General features: G+C 39.5%; 2 protein-coding genes and 1 non-coding gene across 11 annotated transcripts in view; 1 reads left to right on the forward strand and 2 right to left on the reverse strand.

Annotated features, from left to right (window-relative positions):
• LOC125239285 (tubulin monoglutamylase TTLL4-like) overlaps nucleotides 1-12217 on the forward strand; it is a 40034-nt gene extending 27817 nt beyond the window's left edge. For 7 of the 9 annotated variants that reach the window (XM_048146856.1, XM_048146925.1, XM_048147133.1 and 4 more), the window contains 7 exons: nucleotides 31-157; nucleotides 626-845; nucleotides 2771-2920; nucleotides 3511-3609; nucleotides 3852-4059; nucleotides 4737-4804; nucleotides 10746-12217. In XM_048146856.1, coding sequence (XP_048002813.1) covers nucleotides 31-157; nucleotides 626-845; nucleotides 2771-2920; nucleotides 3511-3609; nucleotides 3852-4059; nucleotides 4737-4804; nucleotides 10746-11204 — 1331 coding nt within the window. In that variant the 3' untranslated portion in view covers nucleotides 11205-12217. Of the gene's footprint in view, nucleotides 1-30; nucleotides 158-625; nucleotides 846-2770; nucleotides 2921-3510; nucleotides 3610-3851; nucleotides 4060-4736; nucleotides 4805-6259; nucleotides 9513-10745 lie in introns of those variants that run through there. The other 2 variants (XM_048147071.1, XM_048146992.1) reach the window with 2 other exon arrangements.
• Nucleotides 12218-12849: 632 nt separating this feature from the next.
• Nucleotides 12850-12921, reverse strand: Trnaa-ugc. The gene has a single exon. It is a non-coding gene; the product is annotated as a tRNA-Ala (tRNA).
• Nucleotides 12922-14420: 1499 nt separating this feature from the next.
• LOC125228186 (3-oxoacyl-[acyl-carrier-protein] reductase FabG-like) lies at nucleotides 14421-15366 on the reverse strand. Its single transcript, XM_048132655.1, has one exon. The coding sequence runs from the start codon at nucleotides 15289-15291 to the stop codon at nucleotides 14530-14532; it is 762 nt and encodes a 253-aa protein (XP_047988612.1). The 5' UTR covers nucleotides 15292-15366; the 3' UTR covers nucleotides 14421-14529.
• Between the last annotated feature and the right edge of the window lie 1079 nt (nucleotides 15367-16445).

Genomic DNA, 16445 nt, shown 5'->3' on the forward strand with positions numbered 1-16445 from the left:
AATATGAAGGAAACTATTTTGGCTTTTCAGTGAAATACAATGACGAACTGACGTCACTCAACGATAGGTACATGCACCTAACCAACTACTCAATCAACAGACTGTCCAAGAATTACACGCCCAACGAAGATTTCGCGGCCTGCGAGGGCCACAAATGGTAAGAACATTATTGTAAGAAAGAAATTTAATTATAAGAAAGAGAAACATTCAAAGCACAAAGACAAAGGCCATGTTACCGACAATTGGAAAAAGACGCCGCGTCGGCTTTGCCTTACAGTTGGCCCGACGCTACGCTCGCGAGACGCTAGACGCGAGCATCTTTTAGGAGATGGGTTTAGTAGGACATACTTTCCCGGGCCAGTGTGACAAGGATCCATAACGAATTCCTCTTGAGTCATCAAACGAAAATAATATTTCACTAGTCTTACCCAATGAATATGAAAGCTTCACGTGAATCACGTGTAATTTTCTCTTTCAATGCAAACGATTGAGACAGAATATTATTCATTTATAAAGAAAACAGACAGAGTCGGACAGTCAGACCATAAAAAGAACCTTCCTTTTGTATCTTTTTGATACGCAACCCTAAAAAAGAAGGTGATTGATTAAACTATTAATATTTCAGGACACTGCAAAGCTTGTTTCAATACCTGAAATCTGAGAAAAACGTGGACGTTGATGCACTATGGAGCTCGATGAAGGACCTCGTTATCAAGACTGTGATCTCCGGCGAGGCTAGCATAAGTTCGCTGACGAAGGCCAACATTACCTCGCGGTATAACTGCTACGAGCTATTCGGGATCGATGTACTGCTGGATGAGGATCTGAAGCCGTGGCTATTGGAGGTATGCTCAAACTTTCACGTAATTTCTTGGGGGTCTATACTTATCAGCCAAAAAAAAAGATGTAATAGTCTGTCGCTAGACGTCACCCCAAGACGTGTGTACATAAGGAAAGGCATGGAAAGATTTGCGATGTCTGGCGTGGCTTCCGTAGCTCAATTGGTTAAGAGCCTTGCACGGATTGCAAATGATGCGGGTTCAAGTCCCGCCGGAAGCGTAAATTTTTCCATTTTTTCCTTTAATATAAAAATGTTTAGAATCGTTAGCAGACGTTTCTGCTTGTTAAAAAAAACAAACAAAACTCGTAAATAAAAACACAATTGTAACGTGAGAAACTTATTAATTTCAATCGATGTTGTTGATTCATAGTTGGAGCTGTTCGCAATTTTACACTTCTTTGCCAGTATATTTATTTATAAGGGGATATACTTTACCAAGAACGTATGTGTCGTATACTAGCCAGTTCTAGCGACAATATTTGCTATTCTCACAGATCAATACAACAAGATGGCCCTTACAGGGCGACTCGCGGTCACCAAGCATACGACAAATCAGGTTTATAAAAGTTTGAACGCGTGCGACACCGATCAGTAGCGCCCAAGTATACGACCCGCTAACAGTGTCCGTGTCCGCTCGGGAAAAAATCTTAAATAATCAATTTTGGTTGCAAACAATGGTCTCTTACAGCATAAAGTGGTGTGGCAAGTCTTCTAACACTTCTACATGTAAAAAAGATGGAACAACATTCCACAGTTAAGTCAAATTAATTATTTTGTTGAATATTGTTTATTGTCCGCGGAGTTCATTCATACTGGTCAATATGGTTGTGCTGAGCGGCGCCGAGGCGCGTCCATCCCTCTTTACCGAGTTAACAATGTGATATGCTATCCCTTTCACGTAAACGACTAGGCATGGGGCCATGTTAGTTTATGTCTGTTGCGGGAACTTCGTACTGCCGTTCGTACCATGTGCTACCATTTTATGAAATATAAAAGAAAGCAGATTTGTAATAGTGAATAATTATCTAGAATCTGTAGAGTCTGTAGTGGTATTTAGTTCATTGATTAGTTTAGAATATTTAGTTGGTTATTTAACTTAGTAAACGTAAGTAAAAATGCACAGTTTAGTTATTAGTTACTAGAATGATTTTTATTGAGATGCTATCACAATTATCATCCTCCTTGCGTTATCCCGGCATCGGCATTCGCCACGGCTCATGGGAGCCTGGGGTCCGCTTTGGAAACTACTACCAAGATTTGGCGTAGGCACTAGTTTTATGAAAGCGACTGCCATCTGACCTTCCAACCCGAAGGGTAACTAGGCCTTATTATAATTTAATTATAATATTATAATTTGTTGCAAAACAAATTCACCACAGTACTGGTACCGGTACCATTGTTTATAATAGACATGTCCCATTCCCATCCCTACTGCTAATCATAAAGGCGCGCCATTATTTGAAATGACCAATGGCAGCACCGTGCGCGCCCGCCTCACCCCGCAAGGATTGGTGATTTGCGTCTCGAACAATATCGCTTGCATTTGGCTTCTAGTGGGGTGTTCTGTGGCTATTCTAAATCTGGCAGCTTTTATGGCTTTGGCCTGTTATGTGGCAGAATTTTTAAACTTTCGATAATCTTTTTGACTGATATCGTACGTAGTTATCTCACTGGTGATTCTTATCAATATTATTCTTTTAAGAAAAGACGCGCTGTAAACACTACGAACGATCGGCATCTTGCGTTTACGTTTTGGAGAGAAGAGTTCAGTTATCGGATTCTAGGCGTCATTTCTAACAACACAAGGTTCATTATTTCGAATTCGTCAAACAAATGACGCCCAATTGTCCGATCTCTGATTATATTTTATGAGAACCAATACATTCTACGACTCTTTCCGCGCACTAATAATTGTACTGGTTGTTGCAGGTGAACATCTCGCCGAGCCTGCACAGCGCGTCGCCGCTGGACACGCACGTGAAGGGCCCGCTGGTGCGCTCCGTGCTCAACATCGCGCAGTTCCAGGTGCCGCTCAAGGTCAACCTCGAAATGCTCGTCAGGGAGCGCCCGCACAAACTGGTCAGTATTCTCCAGTTTACATCGCTGACTCTTTCTCTTCGTTATACATACCGCTTAGTTTTAAATCGAGACTAGTTTAAAGGAAAAAATCGTGAGGAAACCATACTAATCCCAATATAGCCTTTCTTAATACTAGTACCTACGACAAATCCTAACGGCTCAGCCACGACATTGGTCTAAGCGCGACAGCGTTGAGCGGCGGCCATACATTGGAGCGAGACAAAGCGATGGGACTTTTCATTCGCACGTATGGCTGCCGCTCACCGCTGTCTCGCTTAGACCAATGTCGTGGCTGGGCCGTAAGATAAGTGACTAAAGCTGACCCCCAGGCACTCATAAGCCGTGGCAAAATGCGGGGATAACGCAAAGAAGAAGAATCAGAGTTACGAGTTCTTCAGATCCCAGAAAAAAAATCCCAGGAATTGATTCCTTCTTGTATCATTTATGTAACGGCAACTGAATGGCTGAAACGCAAGTGGTTGAAACACTGGCCTAGCTTTGTGACCAAAGTGATAAATATGTTGTCTGGGTCTCGGAATTCATGACGGTGTTGTTTTTACGTACATATGGACGTATTTTTTTGTTTACAGGGTGGATTACCTTACGACAGCAGATTATACACAGTGTATTTATCAAAAGAAGAAAGAGACAAACACATTATTTACACTAATATGGAAGAAAGAGATTTGGTAAGATTATTTTAATTTTATTTCAATATACATTCGGTAAAACTGGTGTTAATGCTCAATTTTCCCAAATTAAACATCGCACAGCATTACCTATTGACCGCCAAAGCTGTTAATTGACGCGCGCATCTTCAATGTAATATCAATCTTCGTATTCTGACTATTCCAATAAGGTTCACACGTTGCGCACAGTCAGCATGGCGTTAAAAGGGTTAGTCTAGTCAAATGTGTCAATGATTTTTCAGTACTTACGCGACATCTTATCAACGCTGACGCCCGACGACGTGCGACACCTCATCCAAGCCGAGGACGAGCTCACGCAGTCCGACGACATGGAGCGGATATTCCCCACAAAGAACACCCACCACTACCTCAACTACCTCAGCGGGCCGCGCTACTACAACCGCCTGTTCGACGCGTGGGAGACGCGATACGGCACCAACCGGGAAGCGGGTAAGATTTCACTCTTGTACGACTTACAGGATCTGACATGGAGCGAATATTCCCCACAAAGAACACCCACCACTACCTCGACTACCTCAACGGGCCGCGCTACTACAACCGCCTGTTCGACGCGTGGGAGACGCGATACGGCACTAACCGGGAAGCGGGTAAGATTTGACTCTTGTATGACCGACAAATCAGTTGAAGACAAGCTCACAGGATACTATATGGAGCGGATATTCCCCACAAAGAACACTCACTACTACCTCGACTACCTCAGCGGGGCTACTACAACAGCCTGTTCGACGCGTGGGAGACGCGATACGGCACTAACCGGGAAGCAGGTAAGATTGGCCCCTTTTATGAATTACGAGTCATCCAGGGAACAAACTCGTGTCAAGATCGTTTGTGTATTTAGCTTAGGAGAAAGATATGTCGCTGTACAGATTAAAATAAAAAAATTTCTAGTGCCCTGTGTACCTACACTACCTACCTACCCTTAGGATTGAACTTCATATTCGTCTCAAGCATGCAATACTGCTTTACATCTACAGACCTACCTACGTGTCTCTAGTCTCTATATAGGAAGCACAACTTTAAAAGACCTAGGAATTATTGACGCGCCTTATACTCGACCATCGACTCAGTCCTCAACAATAACCATACACTGCCTACTTACGTTGCAGGTGTGGTACTCCTGCGCAACCTGTGCGACATCGGCTACCACCTGGAGGTGCCGCCCGTGCCTCTGAAGGTAACTATGCTCGCGCACGCCGCGCGCACGATAAAGCACTACACACACAGACTGCTGTTCTATCTCTGGTCGTTTGTGTGGTGACCCTTGGACCTCGTTCTTATTGCCGTAGACTTCATTTGTCGACAAGTTGCGGAAGTGTTAAATTTTAATCAGTTAATATTTTCCAATACCATTTTGTTATAAGAGAAAGTCTATGGCACTTTGAATTGGGTCTGTAGGGCTCTGTTATATTACTGGAATAATGTGCAGACAAAAGTTGATCAGACATTAGGTAAGGAGGTAAGGTGCATCTCTTACTAGCCTTTTCACTTGATCAGGACTTGAACTTCTTGTTAGGAATGTTAGGACGGTCCTTATTATGAAAGATGTGACCGCATAGAAATTTTTTCTTCAATTTGTCATATTATAGTCATATAAATCGATTCCAGTAGTATTGCAGAGTCCCCGTAATCCCCTGTAGTAGTAATGACTTGGGCATTTGGTATATATATATGTTTCATTACTACAGATTAGAGAATGAATGATATATTTTTAACAGTAAGCCGCGAAGTGCTGGACTTTTTATAAAATGATTTTATTACTCAAAATTGTCTCACTTTACCATTAAGTGTTTGATTAAATTAAATTCAATGTGAGTTATAGAATTTATCACGACATTGACATGAAATATCTTACAAAAAATCGTTACTAAAATAAATTCATTCTCTATGCTTATTACCTGCTATTTGACGGCATTATGTCTGGATCCGATTGGAATGGTACCTTAAGGTGGCGTCACTTAGTTTCCTTTTGTAATCTTTACAAAGCCAACAAATATCATTCGATTTTCATGTTATGTTTTGTAAAGATTACAAATCTTCATTATTTATATGTTGGTTTTGGTTTCCTTCTGATTATTTATATTTTGTTAAGATATTTTTATATATTTATACTTAAGCGTGTATTTAATATATGTACATATCACATTTATAATGACTGATACCCACCAAGGGTCGTTATTTATTATAGGCAATCTAATTAGGAAATTTCAAAATTAGCTTCAACTCCGGTGTGTATGTGAGTCAACATTTACATTTACAACCCCAAAATGGTATATTGACACTATCATAGGTAAATGTACAAATGTAACATTTTGTGTACCAGAACAAGTAGCCGAAAGTTGGACCATAAAAGTTTATGGACTGTTAATTTCATGGACTTTCTGTAATAATCAATGTAATCACTTGTAATAAATAATAGCATAAATCTCCTTTAATTCTAGAGTTTGAAAGAGGTTTTCCCTTGTAATACAAGTTATAGAATACCTATGATCCAGCTTCAACACGAGGCTAGTTGTAGATTTTCACCATCTAAGTGGATGACTAGTTGATAGACGCAACATTTATTTGAACTGTATTTGAGGTTAGAGTAGACATTTTAGATATTCCAGAACTAAAATGCTGTGCATTACAGGGCAAATCCGGAGTTAGCGTGGTGAGAAAAGTTTTTACGATAATCGAGCATGTTTTTACTATATTTCTTATATCGATCATATGCTTTGATATAATAAGTCAGTTTGTAACTGGATCACGACTCACGACGCAAAGCGGCATTGTTTTTCGTTGATTTTTCATTTGGCGTCTGAAAGTGTGATTTAGGTTTTAGATAACGTGTTTTTAAAAAAAATGTCCATCGAGGTTGGTTATATCGTATCAAAAAAAAAACAGGCGAATTGAGAACCTCCTCCTTTTTTGAAGTCGGTTAAAAAGAAAAGGTATAAGTTATACAGCAGGGAACAGTAGACTTGAGTATGTATGCTGTTTAATTTAAAAATCGACACCTCTACACATTACGCGTTCCCAAGATAAAGGATATTGACTGACATACGGACTGATGGATATGTATATCAAAGCTTGAGAAACAATTGAGCTACCACTCGATAGACATTTTTTTACAGTTTGAAAGATTGTGCGTGCGAAATAATACGAGTTTTAGGTTAGTTAAATCTTGAAAAGAGTTTCCATGGCCTGCTGGAAAGCCCTTTGTGAAAACAAGGTTATTGAAATGATGACTTGGAATCTCTTTTTCTTAAAATTAGGAATAGAAGTAAAACTGCACAATACATACTCAGTTTCACTTCAGCATTGTTTGGAGGGTGCTTTGACAGTTGAGCTCTATAAAAAAAATCCTTAATCAGATAACTGTCAAATAAAATTACCCTTCAAGCAATATTTTTTCAATCAGCGTTGCGTCAATAAAGTAGCGGATACATCTTGAAGAACTTTTTACACTATCATCAACATTAATTCATTATTTATTTGTTTAAACTGTTTATTGACTGGTCATCAGGGCAAAGTGACAAGTGCGCTTAGGCGCGCCTACTTGGGTTGTAAGCACATCGCCCACAGTAAGTGCGTAGAGAAACGTGTACAGTGGTACGCCAAGAGTGAACCCGAAATAGATTTTTTATATGTAAACGTGTCGGTGTACCCAATAGGGATGCTATAGACCAATAGAAGTAAGACGTTGACGATAGCAGTGGAAATGTTGGTAAGCTAGACGCCTAGTTCCGAGGGGAAACTGTAAAGACTGAGTAAATTACAACGTAAGCAATCACACATAAGTTCACAACAAACATTTAATTGATAATGAATTTTCAAACAATAAAAAATACGTATATCTATAAAAATGAGAAAATAACTTTTCCAAGTAATCAAATCTTATGATTGCAAGAAACAGAACAAGGCGTTGAATTTATTGAAAGATACCGACTTAGTTTAATTATTTTCTTGTAACAAATTCAAATAAGTTGATTGATGTAAAATTTGTAGGTATTTTATAACTACAGAGATATTTTGTGCTTCTTGTTGTAATTCATGACAAGTTAATGCATTGAAACATAAGTTGTGAAAATGTGTGTGTTCGCTATCGTTCGTTTATGAAGTTTAATCACGTTACTAATTTGGAAAAAATGTCGTATCTTGAACTGAACTGTAAACCGAAATTGCTGTAACTTTGTATGACTCGCGTACACAGTTACATCATTCAACTTTGAAGCGCAGTATGAGATACGAGATTTTTTTCAAAGTAGTGATATTGTTTTCTCCGTTTATTTTACTATGCTAGAACGTTGTAACGAGGATTTGTTCGGTTTCCAGCTAAATAGTATGTTTTATCAAAACCTTGTTCATTTAGGTAAATTTTGTAAATGTTTTAGCTCATGGGAACGTTTCAAGAATTTTGCAGTACGTGAATCAAATTGGCTTCACATATTTATGGATTAACAAGTTCCACATCGCCTGATATTCTAATTAAAACAGCTTTGAACAACAAGCCCATCGCACTTTTAATTACAGGATATGTCGTAAAGTATTATTCAACTTGCCGCTATTGAAGCGATAAACGCGATCTTACTATATATTATTGCTTGCCACAAAGTCTTTAGAACAAGTTGGCAATTATATGAAGCTCATCAAGTCGTTTGATTCGCTTACTCGCTACTCGATGACGTTCGGTTGAAACAACTTAGACCAAACGCATACTTGCGAGATATATAGACCAACCTTTAAACTCTTGAAGCTTAATGTATAGCTGTACGTTGTTCGATTATAAATGTATTTGCTTTATCTTAGACCCCTGTGTCAATACTTCAACAAAACTTCAAGATTATATTGGTAGTTGTTAATCGAAAATAGATAAAGAAATAGTTTTTAATGTATCTTTGACGATAAATACCATATGATACCGTACTTGGTTACGCATGGACCGAATGAATGTTATACAGAATTTTATATATACATAGATATTGGTATAATAATTGCCTAATTTGGTGCCTTAACCTTTTATTAAACTTTACCCATGTTACAGTATTTAGGTAGGTGAAATTATTATATAGTATGTGTAGATTTATATGTAAAACTGTATGTTGGATTTAGTAAGCTAAAGCTGTATGTTGGTTTTAGGTAGATTTTAAGATAAGACGCAACGTGTTATTTTACCAGGTAAAACCAAATTGATTATTATGAATAGATTTTCATAGCAATTTATCTAGTCGCTAGAAATAGAAAAACAGATTGTATTAATAATCCGTATCGGTAATACTCTAATATTGTTACATCATTATAAACATTGGAAATAATTATAGGTGAACATACCATTACATTAGATGACTATTGTTTAGTAAATTTATTATTTTATTATCTTTGTGATTAAGATATTATGTATGTACTTAACATTTATTTATGCTATATTCTATGCTTTCGCTATTTACTCATTATAAGCACTAACATTCATTACCTTTTTTGCATGGGTTTGGATATGTTTTGTAGTTGAAAACGTTAAGAAATTCAACTTCAAAATACCTAATTCATTTCTTTGTTATATGGCACTTTCCACACCATTATCTTTTTTACGTCTAATTTAAGGGTGTTTGTGTTTAATGCACCAATTGCAACATCCAAGAATCTGATACACTGTCGCCATGTTGTTGTTAATATTTTGGTATACCTATATTAGGTGTATCTAAACAGAGCAGTAGCAATATTTTTTTGCATGATAGTATTTGCAACGAAGCGCTTCAACTTACGTATTCAGTGCTTTATACTCAACTAAAGACATATATATAACTCCGTATAGACAGATAAAGTCTAAGAAAAAAACGTACCTCATTACCACACAGAAAAAGGTACGGTGGCCTAGATGGCATTACACCTTTGGGGTACGCTCAGCTAGATGGCGCTAATATTAATATTTGACATTTTAACACATATCAAGCTAAGAATATGGGCCAAATTGTCAAAACTGAGGTTCAAAAGTTTTAAGCTTGTGTCAAGAGATGGCAGTCTATGTACTGTGATTACACATTTTACTTCGACAGTAACTCTCTATAATACTCGATCGTCTTTGTACTCAACATATCAGTAACACTAACACTGGCTTGGTGTGTCCGATTCTTGGCCGTGGATCTCTGTGGCGTTCTTATGATCCTTTTTTGGCACTAGTCCCTTTCTAAACTGACAGCCACCGTTCGCTGACTATCATCTAAAATAAAAGAAAGTCGCGGCGAATTGATGTGTGCCTTGTCTAGCACGGCTAGGAAAGGGACAACTAACCTGGCATCATTCGCTCGCGGTATGTGCTGATCGTCCAACGCTCTATGAAGAGACATTAAATGTATGTTCGAATTGTTGACATTTCACCCTAATATCTTTCCGAAGCTACGTTCACAATGAGTACTTAAATATTTCCTATTCCTCAGTAGGTACCAACATCTGCCCCTCTAGCACAACTTGTCTTGTCGCGAGTCCATACTTGAAGTCGCGCTTGATGTATGGACTCGCGCGCGACAAGGCAAGTTGTGCTAAAGGGTCAGGTACAGATCAGTAATAACAAATACTGCACTAGTGAAGTCATTAGTGCAATATCTGTTATGTGCAGTAGCAAGACTGGTCAAAGGTAGGAATATTCATTTAATGTCTCGTAGGCCATATTTAGTAGTACTCAAGTATTTGTCATCACCTAGAACTTTTAAATCATAACGTAAAATTGAGATTCATTTGTAAGCCATCATTAACAACCTCGTAGTCTCAGCTAAAGCTACTAATCGGGTAGTTAAGATTAGTCGTAGTAAATTTAGTGTCAGTCGTCCTTTCTAGACCAAATATATCGTTTCATTCTCCAATCTTTGTTTTCATAGAACTAGGCCACGCCATGAGTATCGTCATCAGCACAAATTTATAGATACGACGCGGAGCTTTACGAATTTCAGATTACTGTCTCACGAACGTATATATCGTGTATATCGCGTTATACATATATGTATTCGGAAAGCGTAGGCCTCGGAGTGTCCAGCCAGAGCGAGAGACAGTAGTGCGAGACGTAAAGCGGCGCGGCTTGTCGAGCTCGTGAGTAACGGTGCCCCCGTCCCCTCCCCTCCCCGGTCCCGCCCCCTGTGTTGTAGCCCGCGGCCGCGGTGTCGGTGCTGAGCGCGTTGGATCGTTGCAGAATGATGTCGACGCTCCGTCGCCGCCGCCCTCCGAGCGGCCGTCCGTGCCCTCCGTGGCCAGCCCCCTGGCCGAGAGCGGCTCCGCGGGCTCGGTGCCGCGCTGCGGCGACGCGCTGCCGCTGCGGCCCGAGCGCGCCGCGCCGGAGCCGCGCGCCTAGCGCCGGAGCCCCGCCGTGTTCGCGCAGTGCCCGCGCGGCCGCTACCGCCGGCTCGCCGCCTGCCGCCAGCCCCGCTGCGAGCCCGGCTGTGGATCTGAACAGGAATGTGCGCTCTACCGGAGCGCCGTCGCCAAGTCCGAAGGCGCCGGCGTCGGCGGGCCCGGCCGCGCGCGCGCAGGCCGCCCCGGCGCCGACCTCATACTCATCTTCTTCAACTTCGCCCGCGCGTAGTGTGCCGGCCGAGTGTGAACTTTGAGCCTTCGAGGGGGCAGCTCCGATTCCTCGTTAGACTTAAATTAGCCGTGTAAGATTTCCTTTTCGATGTGTCGTATTTTCGATTGAGCTCCGGTTTACATTCCTGTCTTGAAATCTCTCATCTATGTATGGTGTAAAAAATATTAAAGTTAAGAATAAAAAAATCGAAAAGTACCTTAATGCCTGTATCCTATATGAAAAGACATAGAGTAGGTTGTCCGTGTCGAATGAATGTAAGAAAATATAGGTGTATAAGGCTGAGGGCTCGTGCGCTTGTCCCGGTTCGCTCATTTTTTGTAGAGAAATCCGAGCTCGGATGAGTACACGTACGAACCCTACGTCTAAATAAATTTCTATGAAATTGATACCCGTAGCCTTGTACTGAAGTTGTTTTCTATTAAAAATGTCTATAGTGGATGTGAATTTAGAAAAACTTCGTGATTTTAAAATGAAAATAATTAAAAAATTATGGTAGGTATTTTCTAAATTACGATGTGTTCACTGTATACCTAGTGTTGCTAGAGTAGAGCTTGTCGGGCATATAAGCCCAAACATATTCGAATCGTGTTCAAAGTATGCGATAGATCGGATACCTAGAGTAAAAAGAGAAAAATTGACGGATACAAATTAATGGTAATTTTCATTCGTTTTATTGGATTTCTGCTGTTAATTTATAAAAAAAATGTAAATCAAACGATGAAATTATCAAAATGTAGTTCGTATGTATTATGATCCAATGATATACCTAACTGTTAATGAAATTTTAATTATTCTCGATGACTGTAATTTCCAGTTTGTTTTAATTCAATATTTACGACATTTTTGATGTTGTTTTGACTTTTTTTATGCTTAATCTTATTACAAGCGATGTAATTTATTTTTTGTAATAAATGTTCGGTTTGTAATTTAAGATGTTTTAAAAGTGTTGACCAAAAAAAATGTCTCGTCGAAATCTAAATTTGCATTAACGTCTTTCCCAGTTACAATATACATTACAATATACGTAAAAATTCATTCAGTCGCCTAATTTTAGCCTCCAGTTACCTCTAATGGCCTTCGTCAAGTCCTGACCCAATAAATTCAATTGAAGAAAAATGTTTAATTAAATTCTATGGTATGGTTATTCATTTATTTAACTTTTCTCTGGTTATTACTTATTATTTTTACTGTCAACAAAAATAAATATTATGGGAAGGGTATTTTTATGTAGTACTAGTTGTTTCCCGCGGCTTCGCTCGCGTTAAATTTGAAAATTGCGGAATGTTCCATACAAACTTCCACCCCTCTTAGAAAGAGACAAAAAGTAGCCTATGGCACTTTCCATCCCTTCAACAATCTCCACTTAAAAATTCACGTCAATTCATCGTTCCGTTTTGCCGTGAAAGACGAACAAACATACAGACACACACACTTTCCCATTTATAATATTAGTATGGATTCGGCGGGCATAGCACGCTAGTGTGATATAACCTGTCGCACCTTCTGTAAGTGCGAAAAGGCCCCCAGTTACGGAAATTATTTGCCTCTGTTGGCATCTTTGATGGTCATAAGAACTAGTCTTCAAAAATGTTGTATTTTCAGATTTTTAAGGTCACAACAAAGTTTCAAAAGTATGAATGTCACTTTCAGATTGCGTTTTCAAAAATTGGAGATGCCGGGGATCGAACCCGGGGCCTTTCACATGCAAAGCGAACGCTCTACCACTGAGCTACATCCCCTGACTGTAGGCGGCGCGAAATGTCTTATCAGTATCACCTACCGTAAACATTAGTGTGACTAATACTGGTTACACCATTCACCATTTATATGGTTTTACAAAAATAATAGCACAATAATAGGTACGTAGGTACGTAATATTATAATTCATAAAGTTAGGCTTTTTCAAGTACCTACAGTACAGTAGTTCTAAAATACGGTGAAAAGAATTGCAACGAACACACTATTTAGATCTGATAACTATTATTATATTCCTATCATCATCAGCCTATCGCAGTCCACTGCTGGACATAGGCCTCGCCACCGTTTCCGATCTTCGGCTGCTCATATTCCTAGCTAGTGACATTTTCAAAATAGTTGGTCTAGATTAGACTCTAGTCCATAGTTGTCTCGCGATTTTTATCTAAACAGAAGTATTGTACATGTTCATACAATTTTTTGATACTAACATATCCGATCCATATCGTATTTAGAGCTAATATTTGAAGAATGTTAGTTCGAATCGAGCTGTTATTTTACTAGTTTTTAGGTCACCTTTTATTAATCATCATCCTCCTTGCGTTTTCGCGGGAGCCTGGAGTCCGCTTTGAAAACTAATCCCAAGATTTGGCGTAGGCACTAGTCTTAAAAAGCGACTGCCACCTGATATTGCAACCCGAAGGGTAACTAGACCTTATTGCAATTAGTCCGGGTTCCTCACGATGTTTTTCTCCACCAGAAAGCGACTGGCAAAATATCAAATGACATTTTGCACACAAGTTCCGAAAAACTCATTGGTGCGAGCCGGGGTTCGAACCCACGATCTCCGGATTGAAAGTCTCACGCAGTTACCGCTAGACCATCAGTTATTCTTTGGCAATATAAGTTTTTTTTATTGTTTTAATCAAAATTTACAATTTAATGTGGGTACCCTTAAATTACTGTTTCGCCAAACTGCGGAGCAGTTTGTTGGCGTTGCCTATTGTACCTAATAGTTTATGAGGTAGGCAAACGAGCAAACAGGTCGCCTGATGGTAGGCGAGCACTGCCGCCTATGGACATCCGAAACACCAGAAGAGTTGGAGGTGCGTTGTCGACATAAGATGGGTGTACTTACGCTCTTTTCTTCAAGGTTTGAAAGTAGCTGGAAATCCCTTTTCTCGACCAGATATCGTATGCAGACGCTTGCCAGGGTAACAAGTAACAGTTAGAATTGCTGGTAGAGTTAAATGTAAAGGCCTCCCTCAGACCTCGATCCTTGGCATGCAACGGCAAACGGCGAATGTAAATAGGTAGGTATAATATGAAAACAAAAAAGGTAATAGGTACGAGAAATTCTTTATTCATAACAAAACGAATGGCACTAATGTTTAATAATTAACACTTTCGAAACCGGGCTCTACGCGGCGCTACGACATTTTCGCTACATAAGGGGAAATCCATGTAATCGGCTACGCTTCTACGAGCGGTGTGCCCGACAGTCGGGTTCTTGGTAGCGAAAGTGTTAATAAAACACAATTACTTAGATAATAAATATTTAGTTTTAAAGCGTAAATACAAATTTTAATCGAGATACCTAATGCAATATATACATTTTCAGATTACATAGGAAGACTTCTATCAGACTTGTTTTACTTTAATAAGCTACCGCCATCTATTACGAAACAAGATCCAGTTATGCTCTTAGCTTTGTTGCTCGCTAAAAACGCAATGACGCCAGCGACCTCATCCACTTGCAGCGGCTTCTTCAGCGGCATGTTGTTGACGATGTTCTGCACAACCAGCTCCATTTGATCTTCCGATAATCCCGTATCATTCAGGATATTCGTTTTCACAAATCCAGGGTTTACAGAGTTGACGCGAACACCATCTGCAGCCAATTCTAAAGCTACACATTTTGTAAACTGATCTAATGCGGCCTTCGAAACGTTGTAAGCTATGGTTAAAGCGTTAGGCTTAGTACTTGATATGCTCGACACGTTGACAATACAGCCTTTGCTTTCAATGAGATGTGGCGTAGCCCGCATTGTTAAGTGGTAAACGGCGCGCATATTAGTAGACATTACCGTGTCATAGTTATCCATATTGGAATTCTTTATACCGCCCGGCTTTAGAACGCCGGCATTGTTGACCAATACATCCAGCTTCCCGCAATGTCTCACGGTTTCTTCGATGATCTTGTCTACTTCTGCGTCCTCAGTAACATCTGCGGTTATAGTGAGAGGTTGTATTCCTTTTGATTTCTCACAATATGCAGCAATTCGACGCAAATTATTTTCTTTACGGCCTACTAGCACCAGCTTTGCAGACAGGTTGGCAAAGTAAATAGCGGTAGCCGCTCCTATTCCTGAACTGGCACCGGTTATTAACACAACTTTGTCATTGAAATCCATATTGTGAGTTGGTTATTTTGTTGCACACAAGGTCGAACAGCTGACTGCCAGATACGAACGCGCCGGCGCGTCGAGTCGTCGACTACTAAAACTGGAAATAATGTTGCCAGGTATTTAATATAAATTTAGGCTAGAGTAATTTTTTTCTCCTCTCTTTATTTAAGAGCTTGTCACGGAGGTATACGATCACTCTTGTACCGAATAAATCTCTTTGTTAACCGTCTTCTTAACCGACTCCTTTAGGCTTTACTGAAATGAAAATAAAGAAGGAGGTTATATATTCGGGTTCATTTTATGTATGTTACCTGATTAGTCCGAGACCCGTGTCACCCGTGGCCCGATTTCAATAATTCTTTTTTTGTTTGAAAGGAGCTACCTCCAAGGTGGTCCCATATTCATCATTCAGGTGGATCCATGAAAAGTTGAAGGAACTCCTCAATTTTTAAAGGCACATGTATGGTGATATCGGTGTTTTCTTAAGTAACTCTAGTAGTTTCTCTCGAAAACTAGCACTTTCATAAAGTGAACCTCATGGTGATGATTGTTCTTTTTGTAGTCGGTTGTATTATTTTGTAAATTATTACCTTTTACTCTGTGCATTTATTAAGTTCTAAGATAAATTTTATTTTATCATGCTATAGACGGTCATCCAAATCGTAGCAATAAAAAAATTCAAACGTTGTATGGGAATGAAACCTTCGCCCCTACAATTTTTAAGTGTTATGGCTCGTCAATGATTCCGCTAACGTCAAGGTTTAGGTCCTAAACTTTAGGAAGACACGTGTTTCATGAAGAAGATTGACCGCTGAGCCCTACATTTTTCAACAAGACAAAGACGCATTATTATCAGAATTAGGTTTCTACATTTCCAAGGGTCTCCGCACTAGGCTGTGCCTGAGTCGCGGGGAACCATTTACATTTTGTATTACTGAGTTAGTAACAATTTTATAGAAAACTGCTTAAAAAAAGTCATATAAATTTGACTGAAACTAAAGCTCAAGTTGAAACTAGAGGATTGAAGCTATGAATTCTTCTGTCTGAGCATATTTAATTTCTGTGAATGCAAAAAAAAATTGTCGCCTTTTTTTAGTGCCAAGATTTGGTTGACCGTAAGAGTAGAAATGGGACAATTTTTTTTATCACAGCAACACTTA

Source organism: Leguminivora glycinivorella, chromosome 1 (assembly GCF_023078275.1).
Source record: "Leguminivora glycinivorella isolate SPB_JAAS2020 chromosome 1, LegGlyc_1.1, whole genome shotgun sequence".
Classification (NCBI taxonomy): Eukaryota; Metazoa; Arthropoda; class Insecta; order Lepidoptera; family Tortricidae; genus Leguminivora; species Leguminivora glycinivorella.

Coding starts and splice junctions, on each gene's coding strand:
- LOC125228186 (XM_048132655.1), bottom strand. CDS start 15,291: ATGGATTTCAATGACAAAGTTGTGTTAATAACCGGTGCCAGTTCAGGA.